Source organism: Pristiophorus japonicus, chromosome 26 (assembly GCF_044704955.1).
Source record: "Pristiophorus japonicus isolate sPriJap1 chromosome 26, sPriJap1.hap1, whole genome shotgun sequence".
In the NCBI taxonomy this organism is placed as follows: domain Eukaryota; kingdom Metazoa; phylum Chordata; class Chondrichthyes; family Pristiophoridae; genus Pristiophorus; species Pristiophorus japonicus.
Window position 1 is genome coordinate 6,684,334 of NC_092002.1, and position 15,725 is coordinate 6,700,058.

The 15,725-nt window shown below is 54.3% G+C and overlaps 1 protein-coding gene and 1 pseudogene across 1 annotated transcript; both read right to left on the bottom strand.

Moving 5' to 3' along the window:
• Window positions 1-1,431: 1,431 nt before the first annotated feature.
• LOC139239279 (U2 spliceosomal RNA) lies at window positions 1,432-1,666 on the bottom strand (annotated as a pseudogene).
• Window positions 1,667-3,211: 1,545 nt separating this feature from the next.
• Window positions 3,212-15,639, bottom strand: kcnk6 (potassium channel, subfamily K, member 6). The gene is made up of 3 exons (XM_070867725.1): window positions 14,994-15,639; window positions 6,905-7,300; window positions 3,212-3,696 (listed from the first exon to the last, which is right to left on the bottom strand). Exons 1-3 carry the CDS (start codon window positions 15,310-15,312, stop codon window positions 3,443-3,445), a joined length of 969 nt encoding a protein of 322 aa, XP_070723826.1. The 5' UTR covers window positions 15,313-15,639; the 3' UTR covers window positions 3,212-3,442.
• Window positions 15,640-15,725: the final 86 nt, after the last annotated feature.

Sequence of the window (15,725 nt, forward strand, 5' to 3'; positions counted from 1 at the left end):
CTGGTTGGGTATAAACTGTCATCTTATTCCAGAGTCGGTGCTGTAATGAAATATGTTCAACTGGGGAGATTAACACTTGCCCTGGGTTAGACAGAAACTCTGCTCCTCTTCGAACTGGACTCCATTCCAAACTTTTAAATTTATTTAGTTCTTGGAACATGTACGTCGCTGGCAAGGCCGGCATTTATTGCCCATCCCTAATTGCCCCTCGAGAAGGTGGTGGTGAGCCGCCTTCTTGAACCGCTGCAGTCCCGTGTGGTGAAGGTGCTCCCACACAGGGCTGTTAGGGAGGGAGTTCCAGGATTGTGACCCAGCGACGATGAAGGAACGGCCGATATGTTTCCAAGTCATGTGGAATTCTCTACCACAGAAAGTTGTTGAGGCCAGTTCGTTAGATTATATTCAAAAGGGGGTTAGATGTGGCGCTTACGGCTAAAGGGATCAAGGGGTGTGGAGAGAAAGCAGGAATGGGTACTGAAGTGATTGATCAGCCATGATCATATTGAATGGTGGTGCAGGCTCGAAGGGCCGAATAGCCTACTCCTGCACCTACTTTCTATGTTTCTATGCAAGTCAGGATGGTGTGTGACTGGGAGGGGGACGTGGAGGTGGTGGTGTTCCCATGCGCCTGCTGCCCTTGTCCTTCTAGGGGGTAGAGGTCGCGGGTTTGGGAGGTGCTGCCGAAGAAGCCTTGGTGAGCTGCTGACTCATGGGATGACAGTCTCTTTTGTGTGCTGTGGCTGTAAGGGACTTCCATAAAATGAATTTGGATCGCTTCAAAACAGTTGCAAGTATAACTGGGCCCAGGTCATAAAAGTAACACCGAATTGGCAATCTCCCACAAGAGAGTTTTGCGCTAACATTGGGGACTTCCACCACCTAGAAGGACAAGGGCAGCAGGCGCGTGGGAACACCACCCCCTCCACGTTCCCCTCCCAGTCACACACCATCCCGACTTGGAAATATATCGGCCGTTCCTTCATCGTCGCTGGGTCACAATCCTGGAACTCCCTCCCTAACAGCACTGTGTGGGAGCACCTTCACCACACGGACTGCAGCGGTTCAAGAAGGCGGCTCACCACCACCTTCTCGAGGGGCAATTAGGGATGGGCAATAAATGCTGGGCCTTGGCAGCGACACCCACATCCCGTGAATTAATTTTAAAAACCTGAGTGAATAGCACTCAAATGCACTCACGTGGTGTGTGTGTGTGTGTGTGTGTGTCCGATTGGTTTCCTGGTTTTACCTTTAGCTGCTGCTCCTAGTCTCAGTCAAGGCTTAAAGGCTCTTTTTAAAAAAAATTTTTTTAATTTTTTTTTTTAATTTTTCGTTGCCAATCTTTCCAATTCTTTGTCAAATCACAAACGCCAGAGGTCACCTTGCACACATCAAGGATCACTCTGCGCCAATGCTCTTAGCCAAAAGGCCTAGAGCCACTGCACCGTTCCTGGAAGTACTGCAATACCAGGTTCGTGCCATGGAGGTGGATGGGTCAGGCCCCCCACACACCTCCGTGGAGGTGGATGGGTCAATCCACCCCACCCACCTCCTATTTCCAAAAAGCATAGGAGAACCACCTTCCTGATCCAGGGAGAACCACTTTGGGGTCATGGTTACTCCCCTGTCAAGTCAGTTACGCATGATCTTAGCCAAAAGGCCGAGACTTACAGGCTCTTTGAACTGTATGAGCTCATATCTTGCCCCCAGCCACACTGCACGCACACAGTTTAGACTGGCTAGGCAGCTAATCCCTGCACTGTTGCATTAGTGAGAGAGTACCTGTGAGGCTGAACACAGACAGACGCAGTCTTTATCCAAATTATAGCGACATCAGCGGTCACTCGCTGAAAATAAACGGTTACTCACAGCACGAGGTCAGTTTGACATCAGGCATAACACATTAAACAAAAGCAAAGTGAGTCATGAATACAGTCAGCTGCTGCCAAAACGCAGTCCCCTTAGTCGTTGCCAATCCTTTTGGAATTGAAAGTGAATCTTTCTGGATATTCACCAGCCAGTGGCTCAGTGGGCAGCACGTTTGCCTCGGAGTCAGGAGGTTGTGGGTTCAAGTCCCACTCCAGAAACCTAAGCACATAAATCTCGGCTGACAATCCCAGTGCAGTGCTGAGGGTGTGCTGCACTGTCGGAGGTGTCGTCTTTCAGATCAGACGTTAAACCAAGGTCCCGCCTGCTCTCTCAGGTGGACGTAAAAGATCCCATGGCACTATTCCGAAGCAGGGGAGTTCTCCCCGGTGTCCTGGGCCAATATTTATCCCTCAATCAACATAACAAAAACAGATTATCTGGGTTATTATCACATTGCTGTTTGTGGGAGCTTGCTGTGCGACAATTGGCTGCATCGAATAGCCCCAAGCCGCTTCACAAATGGAAGTAAGACAGGCAAATGAACACCATGTGATGTGGGGAGAGAGATTGGGGGAGGGTGCGGACAGGAAACATGGGTTTTGAGTTGGTTTTTAAAAAGGCGGAGAGAGAAGTGGAGAGGTTCAGGGAGGGTATGGACTAGAGGCTGTCCCAGAAATGGATGGGTGGATGGAGGAGAGAAAGAGAGAGGGAGAAAAAAAAAAAGGAAGGGAGAGTGGGAGAGAAAGAAAGAGGTAGAAAGAGAGAAATAGAGAGAGAGGGAAAGGAACGAGAGAAAACAGATAATCTGTTTTAGTGGCGTAGGTTGAGGGATAAATATTGGTCCAAGACCCCAAGGTGACCTCCTCTGCTCTTCTGCCCAGTCTCTGGAGTGGGACTTGAACCCACAACCTCCTGACTCAGAGACGAGAGTGCTACCCACTGAGACACTGACTGACGAGAGTAGATGCACTTAAGGCCAGAAGCAGAGGCCCAAGCAGGGCAGGAAGTGAGAATGACACAAGGGCTGGGGGAAGGCACGGAGATCGGATGGATCAAGCCCGCAGGGGGTTTTGAAGACATGGATTTTTCAACGTACAATTTCCAGAACAGGGGGCCAGTGTAGGTCAGCGGGAATGGGAGTGATGGGCGCGAGGGACTGAGTGAAGGACAGCTTGGAGTTGCAATGGGTGGAGAACGGGAGGCTATTTTCATTAACAGGCCTAGCGGTGAGAAAAACATAGATGTGCAGCGCAAGTATGGAAGTGGACAATGTCCCACTGTTGGATAGAGCCGGTCTTGATAACGGGCAGGATATGGCCGGGTGGGGGGGGGGGGGGGGGGGGGGGTGTTGAAGCTCAGCTCGCAGGCGAATAGATTTGGCCGGCTATTCGACACCGGAGGCATCACAGCCATTTCCCAACACCCAGCCAGGGTCACCGGAGAGTCATCAGGAGCACCAATTCTCCCGCCCTATTCCAGGAGCGTCGAGGCCGGAGTGTGACGGAGGCCATGAACCCCTCGCCCCTCAGCCCCCCTCCCCCCCCCCCCCACCCGGCCGCCCCATTGGCTGGCTCCGTCATCGGTTAACGGAGGGCAAAATGGAGTCGTAGGAAGGGGGCTCGGGGCGGCCACGGGAGTCGTCCTTCAGCCCGTTGCTCTGCGGGGCGGGGCGCGAATCCACCCGGTGCAGGACCGCCTCCCCCTCCCCCTCCTGCTCCCCGTCCTCGGCCGGCGGGAGGTCGAAGATGTGGTTGAGGCCGTGCAGCACCGCTGCCTTGTGGAAGGTCTGGATCAGGAGCAGCATCACGGTGAGGCCAGACAGCAGGTAGACTGCAGGAGAGACAGACACAGCGTTATTCACTCGGCTCACGAGCTTGTCAGGCAACCACAATGACAACTTGTATTGATATAGCAGCTTTAACGTCGTAAAACAAACCAAAGCGCTCCACAGGAGCACAGGAGTGCGCGCAGCAGAGCTGGTCTCCAGTCGTCCTGGTTAACCCTTGCCACTGGACCAAGACCTCACTCTGTCAAGCCCCGTGTGGTGGCTAGTATGCAACGGCCACCCCACGTTAAAAAAATCCACCCACAGGCATCTTCCACCCTTCAGGATGTAGTTTGGGATCCGGAATATTAGGTCCTTCATTGAAACACCTGTGAACTTTTTGGCGTGGAAGCAAGTCATCCTCGATTCAAGGGACTGTCGATGATGATAAGACAAAAACAAATAGATTGAACACCGAGCCTCATAAGGAGAAGTTAGGGCAGGACAGCTTGGTCAACGAGGTAAGTTTTAAGGAGCGTCTTGAAGGAGGAGAGCGGTAGAGAGGCGGAGAGGTTCAGGCAGGGAGCTCCAGAGCTTGGGGCCCAGGCAACAGAAGGCACGGCCACCGATGGTTGAGCGATTATAATCAGGGATGCTCAGGAGGGCAGAATTAGAGGAGCGCAGACATCTCGGGCGGTTGTGGGGCTGGAGGAGATTACAGAGATAGAGAGGGGCGAGAGGCCATGGAGGGATTTGCAAACAAGGATGAGAATTTTGACGTTGAATTTTACAGCACAGAAACAGGCCATTCGGTCCAACCGGTCCCTGCTCTACAAGAGCCTGCTCCCACCACTCTTTATCTCACCCCATCAGCGTATCCTATTCCTTTCCCCCTTCATGTGTTTATCTAGCTTCCCTGCCGTGGCTCAGTGGGCAGCACACACTCTCACCTCGGAATCAGAAGGTTGGGGGTTCAAGTACCACTCGAGGGACTTGAGCACATAAATCTAGGCTGACACTCCCAGTGCAGTGCTGAGGGAGTGCCGCACTGTCGGAGGGGCGGTGCTGAGGGAGTGCCGCACTGTCGGAGGGGCAGTACTGAGGGAGCGCCGCACTGTCGGAGGGGCGGTGCTGAGGGAGTGCCGCACTGTCGGAGGGGCAGTACTGAGGGAGCGCCGCACTGTCGGAGGGGCGGTGCTGAGGGAGTGCCGCACTGTTGGAGGGGCAGTACTGAGGGAGTGCCGCACTGTCGGAGGGGCAGTGCTGAGGGAATGTCGGAGGGGCGGTGCTGAGGGAGCGCCGCACTGTCGGAGGGGCGGCGCTGAGGGAATGTCGGAGGGGCGGTGCTGAGGGAGCGCCGCACTGTCGGAGGGGCGGCGCTGAGGGAATGTCGGAGGGGCGGTGCTGAGGGAGCGCCGCACTGTCGGAGGGGCGGTGCTGAGGGAATGTCGGAGGGGCGGTGCTGAGGGAGTGTCGCGCTGTCGGAGATGCCGTCTTTCGGATGAGACATTAAACCGAGGCCCCGTCTGCTCTCTCAACTGGACATAAAAGATCCCGCGGCCACTATTTCGAAGAAGAGCAGGGGGAGTTATCCCCGGTGTCCTGGGGCCAATATTTAGCCCTCATTTCAACATAACAGAAAACAGATTATCTGCTTATTATCACATTGCTGTCTGTGGGAGCTTGCTGTGCGCAAATTGACTGCTGCGTTTCCTACATTACAACAGTGACCACACTCCAAAAGTGGTTGTAAAGCGCTTTGGGATATCCAGAGGTCCTGAAAGGCGCTATATAAATGCAAGTTCTTTATTTAACAGAAAAGCTTAACGACCTCGGTGGAACTGACAGCAGAGAACTATCTCCCAGATAATCTTTGCCCCCATCCCCATTTTTTCAACCGATGGCAGAAGCAATTATTTTGCATTTGCTGCATGTCTTGGCCACATCATCAGTCCTCGGGGCTACTCAGAGACTGATTAGCGTCAATTAAAAGATTAGAAAATTATCGCAGTGAGTGAGCTCAAGCATGTGTGAGATCGATAGCAAGCAATATAGTGAGAGAGGGAAGAGAGGGAAGGGGCGGGGCAGAGAGAGAGGTTGGGAGAGTGAGCGAGCGCGAGAGGTGGGAGAGCGAGATGGGAGACAGAGAGAGAGGGGGAGACAGAGAGAGAGGGGGGGGGGAGACACAGAGAGAGAGAGGGAGACAGAGAGAGAGGGGGAGACAGAGAGAGAGGGGGAGAGAGGCAGACAGAGAGGGGGAGACAGAGAGAGAGAGAGAGGCAGACAGAGAGAGAGGGGGAGACAGCGAGATGGGAGACAGAGAGAGAGGGGGAGACAGCGAGATGGGAGACAGAGAGAGAGGGGGAGACAGAGAGAGAGGGGGGGACAGAGAGAGAGGGGGGGACAGAGAGAGAGGGGGAGACAGAGAGAGAGGGGGAGACAGAGAGAGAGGGGGGGACAGAGAGAGAGGGGGGGACAGAGAGAGAGGGGGGGACAGAGAGAGAGAGGGGGGGACAGAGAGAGAGGGGGGGACAGAGAGAGAGGGGGGACAGAGAGAGAGAGAGAGGCAGACAGAGAGAGAGAGAGAGGCAGACAGAGAGAGAGGGGGAGACAGAGAGCGAGATGGGAGACAGAGAGAGAGGGGGAGACAGAGAGAGAGAGAGGGAGACAGAGAGAGAGAGAGAGAGAGAGAGGGAGACAGAGGGGGGGACAGAGAGAGAGGGGGGGACAGAGAGAGAAGGGGGACAGAGAGAGAGGGGGGGACAGAGAGAGAGGGGGGGACAGAGAGAGAGGGGGGGCAGAGAGAGAGGGGGGGACAGAGAGAGAGGGGGGGACAGAGAGAGAGGGGGGGACAGAGAGAGAGGGGGGGACAGAGAGAGAGGGGGGGACAGAGAGAGAGGGGGGGACAGAGAGAGAGGGGGGGACAGAGAGAGAGGGGGGGACAGAGAGAGAGGGGGGGACAGAGAGAGAGGGGGGGACAGAGAGAGAGGGGGGGACAGAGAGAGAGGGGGGGACAGAGAGAGAGGGGGGGACAGAGAGAGAGGGGGGGACAGAGAGAGAGGGGGGGACAGAGAGAGAGGGGGGGGACAGAGAGAGAGGGGAAGGGGGGGTGAGAGAGAAGGCACTGGGGAGAGAGAGAGAGATGGGAGAGAAGGGGAGAGTGAGATGAGAGAGAGAAGGGGAATGAGAGAGGTGTGAAGAGACAGCGAGAGAGAGGGATGCCAGCGTCACGCTGTAACCGAGCACGGCCCTGGCTGATGAGCCACTACTCACAGGTGATGGATATCTTGTAGAGCGGGCGCAGGGCCTGGTGTCTGTCCTCCCCGGGCACGTAGTCGCCCAGGCCGATGGTGGTGAGGGAGATGAAGCAGAAGTAGCAGGCGTCAAGGAAGGACCAGTTGGCCTCAATGGCGCTGAAGATGGAGGCGGGGACCAGGAAGAAGGCGACCAAGGTGGCCAGTAGCAGGAGCAGGAGGTGGGCTCGCGACACCTGCAGCTTGCTGTAGCCCAGCCTCTCCTGACCCAGGCGGATTGGACGGTGCGTCACGTAGACCATTAGACGCTGCACGGCCACAGTGAGAACCAGCATCGTCAGGGGGACGCCAACAATGGCAAAGAAGATAGAGAAAGCCTTCCCTCCATTGGACAGCGGAGTCGTGTGGCCGTACCCTGCAGAGCGGAAATATTTACTTCAGTCATAGAAACATAGAGACATAGAAAATAGGTGCAGGAGCAGGCCATTCGGCCCTTCCAGCCTGCACCGCCATTCAATATGATCATGGCTGATCATGCAACCTCAGTACCCCATTCCTGCTTTCTCTCCATACCCCTTGATCCCTTTAGTCATAAGGGCCACATCTAACTCCCTTTTGAATATATCTAACAAACTGGTCTCAACAACTTTCTGTGGTAGAGAATTCCACAGGTTCACCACTCTCTGAGTGAAGAAGTTTCTCCTCATCTCGGTCCAAAATGGCTTACCCCTTATCCTTAGACTGTGACCCCTGGTTCTGGACTTCCCCAACATCAGGAATGTTCTTCCTGCATCTAACCTGTCCAATCCTGTCAGAATTTTATATGTTTCTATGAGATCCCCTCTCATTCTTCTAAATTCCAGTGAATATAAGCCCAGTCGATCCAGTCTTTCTTCATATGTCAGTCCTGCTATCCCAGGAATCAGTCTGGTGAACCTTCGCTGCACTCCCTCAATAGAAAAGATGTCCTTCCTCTGATTAGGAGACCAAAACTGAACACAATATTCAAGGTGTGACCTCAGCAAGGCCCTGTACAAGTGCAGTAAAACCTCCCTGCTCCTATACTCAAATCCCTTTCGCTATGAAGGCCAACATGCCATTTGCCTTCTTCACCGCCTGCTGTACCTGCATGCCAACTTTCAATGACTGATGAACCATGACACCCAGGTCTCGTTGCACCTCCCCTTTTCCTAATCTGTCACCATTCAGATAATATTCTCCCTTCCTGTTTTTGCCACCAAAGTGGATAACCTCACATTTATCCACATTATACTTCATCTGCCATGCATTTGACCACTCACCTAACCTGTCCAAGTCACCCTGCAGCCTCTTAGCATCCTCCTCACAGCTCACACCGTCACCCAGCTTAGTGTCATCTGCAAACTTGGAGATATTACATTCAACTCCTTCGTCTAAATCATTAATGTATATTGTAAATAGCTGGGGTCCCAGCACTGAGCCCTGTGGTACCCAACTAGTCACTGCCTGCCATTCTGAAAAGGTCCCGTTTATTCCTACTCTCTGCTTCCTGTCTGCTAACCAGTTCTCTATCCACGTCAGTACATTACTCCCAATACCATATGCTTTAATTTTGCACACCAATCTCTTGTGTTGGACCTTGTCAAAAGCCTTTTGAAAGTCCCTAACAATAAAGAACTTGCATTTATATAGCACCTGTCACAACCTCAAGACATCACAAAACGCTTTAACGTATTTGCTTCAGGGGTTCTTTGCTTAAGAATTCACATTGCTATTAAGAACTAGTTGGTTTATTCACAAAGGTTTAACAATCACAGATTACCAGTTCATCCACCAGGCTCACAACTGCATACCTCATCGTGGATCCCCGAAGCCAACTGGCCAGGGTTTTATTGAGTCTTGTGAACATCACGTGACTGGCTAAGTCACTCACAATGCAACAGCTCTGCCAACCCGTGAGCATGCTCACTGGTGCAGACATTACAACAGCCGATGAAGTACTTTTTTTTGGAGTGCAGTCGCTGTTGTAATTTGGGAAACGCGGCAGCCAATTTGCACACAGCAAGCTCCCACAAACAGCAATGTGATAATGACCCAGATCATCTGTTTTTTTTTAGTTATGTTGATTGAGGGCTAAATATTGGCCCCAGGACACCGGGGAGAACTCCTCTGCTCTTCTTCGAAATAGTGGCCATGGAATCTTTTATGTCCACCTGAGAGAACAGACGGGGCCTCGGTTTAATGTCTCATCCGAAAAACTAGGGGTCACAGTCTCAGGATAGACGTCGGCCATTTAGGACTGAGATGAGGAGGAATTTCTTCACTCAGAGGGTGGTGAATCTTTGGAATTCTCTGCTCCAGAGGGCTGTGGAGGCTCAGCCGTTGAGTATATTCAAGGCTGAGATCAATAGATTTTTCAAATCTGGAGGTATCAAGGAATATGGGAACAGTGCAGGAAAGTGGAGTTGAGGTCGAAGATCAGCCATGATCTTATTGAATGGCAGAGCAGGCTCGAGGGGCCGAATGGCCGACTCCTGCTCCTATATCTTATCTTCTTATGCCTGTGGACTCGAGGACAATCCAGGAGGGTTGCGCATCTTAAAGTGCAGCTCCTCGCTGCCACTGTTTGTGACATTTAAAGGCACCTTGCCCAGCTCCATTCGCCATCAGTGATGCCAAGTATGTGCAGCACTCCCTCAGCACTGCCCCTCCGGCAGTGAAGTGCTCCCTCAGTACTGCCCCTCTGACAGTGCGTCTCTCCCTCAGTACCGCCCCTCCGACAGTGAAGCGCTCCCTCAGCACTGCCCCTCCGACAGTGCGGCGCTCCCTCAGCACTGCCCCTCCGACAGTGCGGCGCTCCCTCAGCACTGCCCCTCCGACAGTGCGGCGCTCCCTCAGCACTGCCCCTCCGACAGTGCGGCACTCCCTCAGCACTGCCCCTCCGACAGGCTCCGCACAAGAGCAGCTGTGCAGTTGCAGCACTCAGACGTGTGATAATCCCGGACTGCGTACAAAGACAAGTGTATGGAGCAGACTGTTCCTACTCAGCCACCGCCCTGCAGGCGTGACACGTTGGAAAAGCAAACAAGTCCGTCCGACGCTCGACCTGAGTGACAGACATCGCCAGCAGTCGTTGCAGCCACACACAATGAACAATCCACATTTACACTCCCAGTGCAGTACACAAGGAGCGCCGCACTGTCGGAGGGTCAGTGCTGAGGGAGCGCCGCACTGTTGGAGGGGCAGTGCTGAGGGAGCGCCGGTCGGAGGGTCAGTGCTGAGGGAGCGCCGCACTGTCGGAGGGGCAGTGCTGAGGGAGCGCCGCACTGTCGGAGGGGCAGTGCTGAGGGAGCGCCGCACTGTCGGAGGGGCAGTGCTGAGGGAGCGCCGCACTGTCGGAGGGGCAGTGCTGAGGGAGCGCCGCACTGTCGGAGGGTCAGTGCTGAGGGAGCGCCGCACTGTCGGAGGGTCGGTGCTGAGGGAGCGCCGCACTGTCGGAGGGGCGGTGCTGAGGGAGCGCCGCACTGTCGGAGGGGCGGTGCTGAGGGAGCGCCGCACTGTCGGAGGGGCGGTGCTGAGGGAGCGCCGCACTGTCGGAGGGGCGGTGCTGAGGGAGCGGCGCACTGTCGGAGGGGCGGTGCTGAGGGAGCGCCGCACTGTCGGAGGGGCAGTAGAGGGAGCGCCGCACTGTTGGAGGGGCAGTGCTGAGGGAGCGCCGCACTGTCGGAGGGTCAGTAGAGGGAGCGCCGCACTGTCGGAGGTGCCATCTTTCGGATGAGACATTAAACCGAGGCCCCGTCTGCTCTCTCAGGTGGATGTAAAAGATCCCATGGCCACTAGTTTCAAGAAGAGCAGGGGAGTTCTCCCCGGTGTCCTGGGGCCAATAGTTATCCCTCAATCAACATCACAAAAAAACAGATGATCTGGGTCATTATCACATTGCTGTTTGTGGGAGCTTGCTGTGCGCAAATTGGCTGCCGCATTTCCCACATTACAACAGTGACTACACTCCAAAAGTACTTAATTGGCTGTAAAGCGCTTTGAGATATCCGGGGGTTGTGAAAGACTCCAGAACACCCCCGCCAGCCCTCCCCCCAGTCCCCACCCCTCACCTCTGCCCTCCCCCCCCATCCTCTCCCCTCCCCCACCCTTCTCCCCTTCCCCACCCTCTACCTTCCCCTCACCGCCCCGTCCCCTCCCTCCCCCCCCGTTCCCTTGCCCACCCCTCTCCCCTCCCTCCCCCGCCCCGTTCCCTCGCCCCCCTCTCCCCTGTTCCCTCGCCCACCCCTCTCCCCTCCCCCCCCGTTCTCTCGCCCATCCCTCTCCCCCCCCCGTTCCCTCGCCCCACCCCGCTCCACCCCCGTTCCCTCGCCCACCCCTCTCCCCCCCCATTCCCTTGCCCACCCCTCTCCCCCCCCATTCCCTTGCCCACCCCTCTCCCCGTTCCCTCGCCCACCCCTCTCCCCTCCCCCCGTTCCCTCGCCCACCCCTCTCCCCTCCCCCCTCGCCCACTCTCTCCCCCTCACCCCTCCCCCTCCCGCCCCATCCCCTCCCCCACTCTCTCCCCCTCACCCCTCCCCCTCCCGCCCCATCCCCTCCCCACCCCTCTCACCCAGAAAGCCACCTGACACAATGTACACAACAAGAGTCCGTCTGAGGCGGTTTGATGTTCCGGTGCGTTCTGGTGTGGTCTGCTCCGTGCTCTCCAAACACAAAATATAAATTCACTCGGGGTGTAAACATCGGTCGGGGACACTGTGCAACCCCTCGGCTCCTCACAGTCAGCTGTTCCCTGGCTCCATCCCGGCCTTTAACCATCGCTGCGCGCTTTATCTTAATTCACTGTCCAGCTGTACGCTGACGACACCCAGCTCTGCCTCACCACACCCCGCTCCCCCCCCCATGGTCTCAAAATTAATTCTCTGACCATCTAGTGTTGAACGCACAGAAATTTTCTCCAATTCAATATTGGGGGAAGACCAAAGCCATTGTTTTTGGTGCCCGCCACAAACTGCATTCCCCAGCCACCGACTCCATCCCTCTCCCCAACTCCTGTCTGAGGCTGAACCAGACTGTTCACAACCCTGGTATCATATTTGACCCTGAACTGAGTTTCCATCCACATATCCGCAGCATAACTAAGACCGCCTATTTCCACCTCCGTAACATCGCCCGTCTCCGCCCCTGCCTCAGCTCATCAGCTGCTGAAGCCCTCATCCATGCCTTTGTTACCTCTAGACTTGACTATTCCAATGCACTCCTGGCTGGCCTCCCACATTCTACCCGACGTAATCTAGAGGTGATCCAAAACTCGGCTGCCCGGTGTCCTAACTCGCACCAAGTACCGCTCACCCATCACCCCCTGTGCTCGTTGCCCCGTGTCCTAACTCGCACCGAGTCCCGATCACCCATCACCCCCTGTGCTCGCTGCCCCGTGTCCTAACTCGCACCAAGTACCGCTCACCCATCACCCCCTGTGCTCGCTGCCCCGTGTCCTAACTCGCACCGAGTCCCACTCACCCATCACCCCCTGTGCTCACTGCCCCGTGTCCTAACTCGCACCGAGTCCCGCTCACCCATCACCCCCTGTGCTCGCTGCCCCGTGTCCTAACTCGCACCGAGTCCTAACTCGCACCGAGTCCCGCTCACCCATCACCCCCTGTGCTCGCTGACCTACATTGGCTCCCGGTTAAGCAGCGTCTCGATTTCAAAATTATCATCCTTATTTTCAAATCCCTCCATGGCCCCTCGCCCCTCCCTATCTCTAATCTCCTCCAGCCCCACAACCCCCCCAGAGATGTCTGCGCTCCTCTAATTCTGCCCTCTTGAGCATCCCTGATTATAATCGCTCCACCATCGGTGGCCATGGCTTCTGTTGCCTGGGCCCCAAGCTCTGGAACTCCCTCCCTAAACCTCTCCGCCTTTCTACCTTGCTTTCCTCCTTCAAGACGCTCCTTAAAACCTACCTCTTTCACCTGCCCTAATTTCTACTTATGCGGCTCGATGTCAAATTTGTAACTCATAACACTCCTGTGAAGCGCCTTGGGACGTTTCACTACGCTAAAGGTGCTATATAAATACAAGTTGTTGTTGTTGTTATTCTGAGGTCAGAGGTCAGCTGGGGTGGTCGTACAAGAGTGCTCAAGGCCCATCGCTGACCAGTGACTCTGGCTAGCCTGCGAGCGTGGGCAGGAGGTGGGGACTAGATCGGGCTCCGATTGGGACACTAGCAACTTCCCCGCGCTCCCCACCCCCTGGTCCAATAGCCCGCCGACCTGCTCTGTCCAGGCGCACACATGAAGAATGGCCACTTGGGGCAGTGTTCGAGTCATGGACCCTCCAGGAAGGTTCCGGAGTCTCTAGGAATTGAAGATTTATCTCCGGCACACATAGAAGTTTACAGCACAGAATGAGGCCATTCTGCCCATTGTGTCCGCGCCGGCCGACAAAGAGCTACCCAGCCTAATCCCACTTTCCAGCTCTTGGTCCGTAGCCCTGTAGTACATTTTAAATGTGATGAGGGTTTCTGCCTCTACCTCCCTTTCAGGCAGTGAGTTCCAGACCCCCACCCCCCCTCTGGGTGAGAAAAGTTCCCCTCAAATCCCCTCTAAAACTTCTACCAATTACTTTAAATCTGTGCCTCCTGGTTGTTGACCGCTCTGCTGAGGGAAACAGGTCCTTCCTAGCCACTCGATCCAGGCCCCTCATAACTGTTGTAATGTGGGAAACGCGGCAGCCAATTTGCGCACAGCAAGCTCCCACAAACAGCAATGTGATAATGACCCTTGGTGAGGCCACACCTGGAGTATTGAGTACAGTTTTGGTCTCCTAACTTGAGGAAGGACATACTTGCTGTTGAGGGAGTGCAGCGAAGATTCACCAGACTGATTCCCGGGATGGTGGGACTGACCTATCAAGAAAGACTGAATCAACTGGGCTTGTATTCACTGGAGTTCAGAAGAGTGAGAGGGGACCTCATAGAAACGTTTAAAATTCTGACGGGTTTGGACAGGTTGGATGCAGGAAGAATGTTCCCAATGTTGGGGAAGTCCAGAACCAGGGGTCACAGTCTAAGGATAAGGGGTAAGCCATTTAGGACCGAGATAAGGAGAAACTTCTTCACCCAGAGAGTGGTGAACCTGTGGAATTCTCTACCACAGGAAGTAGTTGAGGCCAATTCACTAAATATATTCAAAAGGGAGTTAGATGAAGTCCTTACTACTCGGGGGATCAAGGGGTATGGCGTGAAAGCAGGAAGTGGGTACTGAAGTTTCATGTTCAGCCATGAACTCGTTGAATGGCGGTGCAGGCTAGAAGGGCTGAATGGCCTGCTCCTGCACCTATTTTCTATGTTTCTATGTTTTTCTATGACCCAGATCATTATTTTTAGTGATGTTGGTTGAAGAATAAATATTGGCCCCAGGACACCGGGGAGAACTCCCCCTGCTCTTCTTCAAAATAGCGGCCGTGGGATCTTTTACGTCCACCTGAGAGAGCAGGCGGGGCCTCGGTTTAACGTCTCATCCGAAAGACGGCACCTCCGACAGTGCGGCACTCCATCAGCCTAGATTTCTGTACTCAAGTCCCTGGTGTGGGACTCGAACCCACAACCTTCTGACTCAAGAGGCGTGAACAGATGATCTGGTCATTATCACAGTGCTGTTTCTGGGAGCTTGCTGTGCGCAAATTGGCAGGTGGGTTCCCTACATTATAACAATGACTACACTCAAAAAAAGTAATTAACTGGCTGTAACGTGCTTTGGGACGCCCTGGGGTGGTGAAAGTTGCTATCCAGTTAGTCCCACTTCCCATACTCTTTCCCCATCGCCCTGCAGTTTTTTTTCAAGTACTATCGAATTCCCTTTTGAAAGTTACTGTAGTATCTGTTTCCACGGTCCTTTCAGGTCCTTTCAAGGCAGTGCATTCCAGATCATGACAACTCCCTGATTTAAAAAAAGTCTCATCTCCCATCTGTTGCTTGGTTAAACAGAATGCTGTTCAAACTTAGGTAAAAAAAAGTTTGGAAAACTTTTCTAAACTTTTCAAAACTATTGAAAAACTTTTTTTTCTTAAATATAACTTTAAAAAATATATATCTATCTATGTAAAACGAACGTTTTCACACTCACCCACTGTGGTGATCAAAGTACTGGCGAAAAAGAAGGCAGAGGCGAAGTCCCAGTTGGTGTTGTGGGAGGCGTTGCTCAGAATGGAGACGCCGTATCTGTCCGCTGTCAAAACCCGCTCCAGGAAGCTCTCGAGGTCGGGCTCGGCGAGGCAGGAGCTGCTGTTGAGGAGCCGGCTCTTGAGGAGGCTCAGCTCCTCCCTCAGCCTGCGTTCGTGGGGCCCCTCCACCAGGGACACGATCAGGGCCCCGAGCAGCAGGTAACACAGGTAAAAGAGAGCCAGCAGTAGGAACAGGAAGGAAGGGGACGCTATCCACGCCATCTCTTAGCTGGAGTGGAGCAGGAATCTCTCCCCACAGCTGTTTCCGCCTCTGCTACCTGCTTCGATGGCGCTGCGAGTCTCAGAGGTAACGTCACTCTTGTAATATACACCTTGTTATATACTTCTTCCTGGAGTGTGGCTCAGTGAGCAGCACACTCGCCTCTGAGTCAGAAGGTTGTGGGTTCGAGTCAGGGACTTGAGCACAAAAATCGAGGCAGACACTCCCAGTGCTGAGGGTATGGTAGTATAGTATAGTATTAGGCAGTCCCTCGTATCGAGGAAGACTTGCTTCCACTCCTGAAGTGAGTTCTTAGGTGGCTGAACAGTCCGATACGAGAACCACAGTCCCTGTCACAGGTGGGACAGACAGTGGTTGAGGGAAAGGGTGGGTGGGACTGGTTTGCCGCACGCTC

What these genes read in the sequence shown, in the direction of transcription:
- kcnk6 (XM_070867725.1), bottom strand. Translation starts at nt 15,312, where the DNA reads ATGGCGTGGATAGCGTCCCCTTCCTTCCTGTTCCTACTGCTGGCTCTC. An exon ending in TACTTTGATCACCACAGTGG is followed by an intron (nt 7,301 to 14,993) that starts GTGAGTGTGAAA and finishes TCCGCTCTGCAG; the next exon opens with GGTACGGCCACACGACTCCG. An exon ending in CTACAAGATATCCATCACCT is followed by an intron (nt 3,697 to 6,904) that starts GTGAGTAGTGGC and finishes TCTCTCCTGCAG; the next exon opens with TCTACCTGCTGTCTGGCCTC.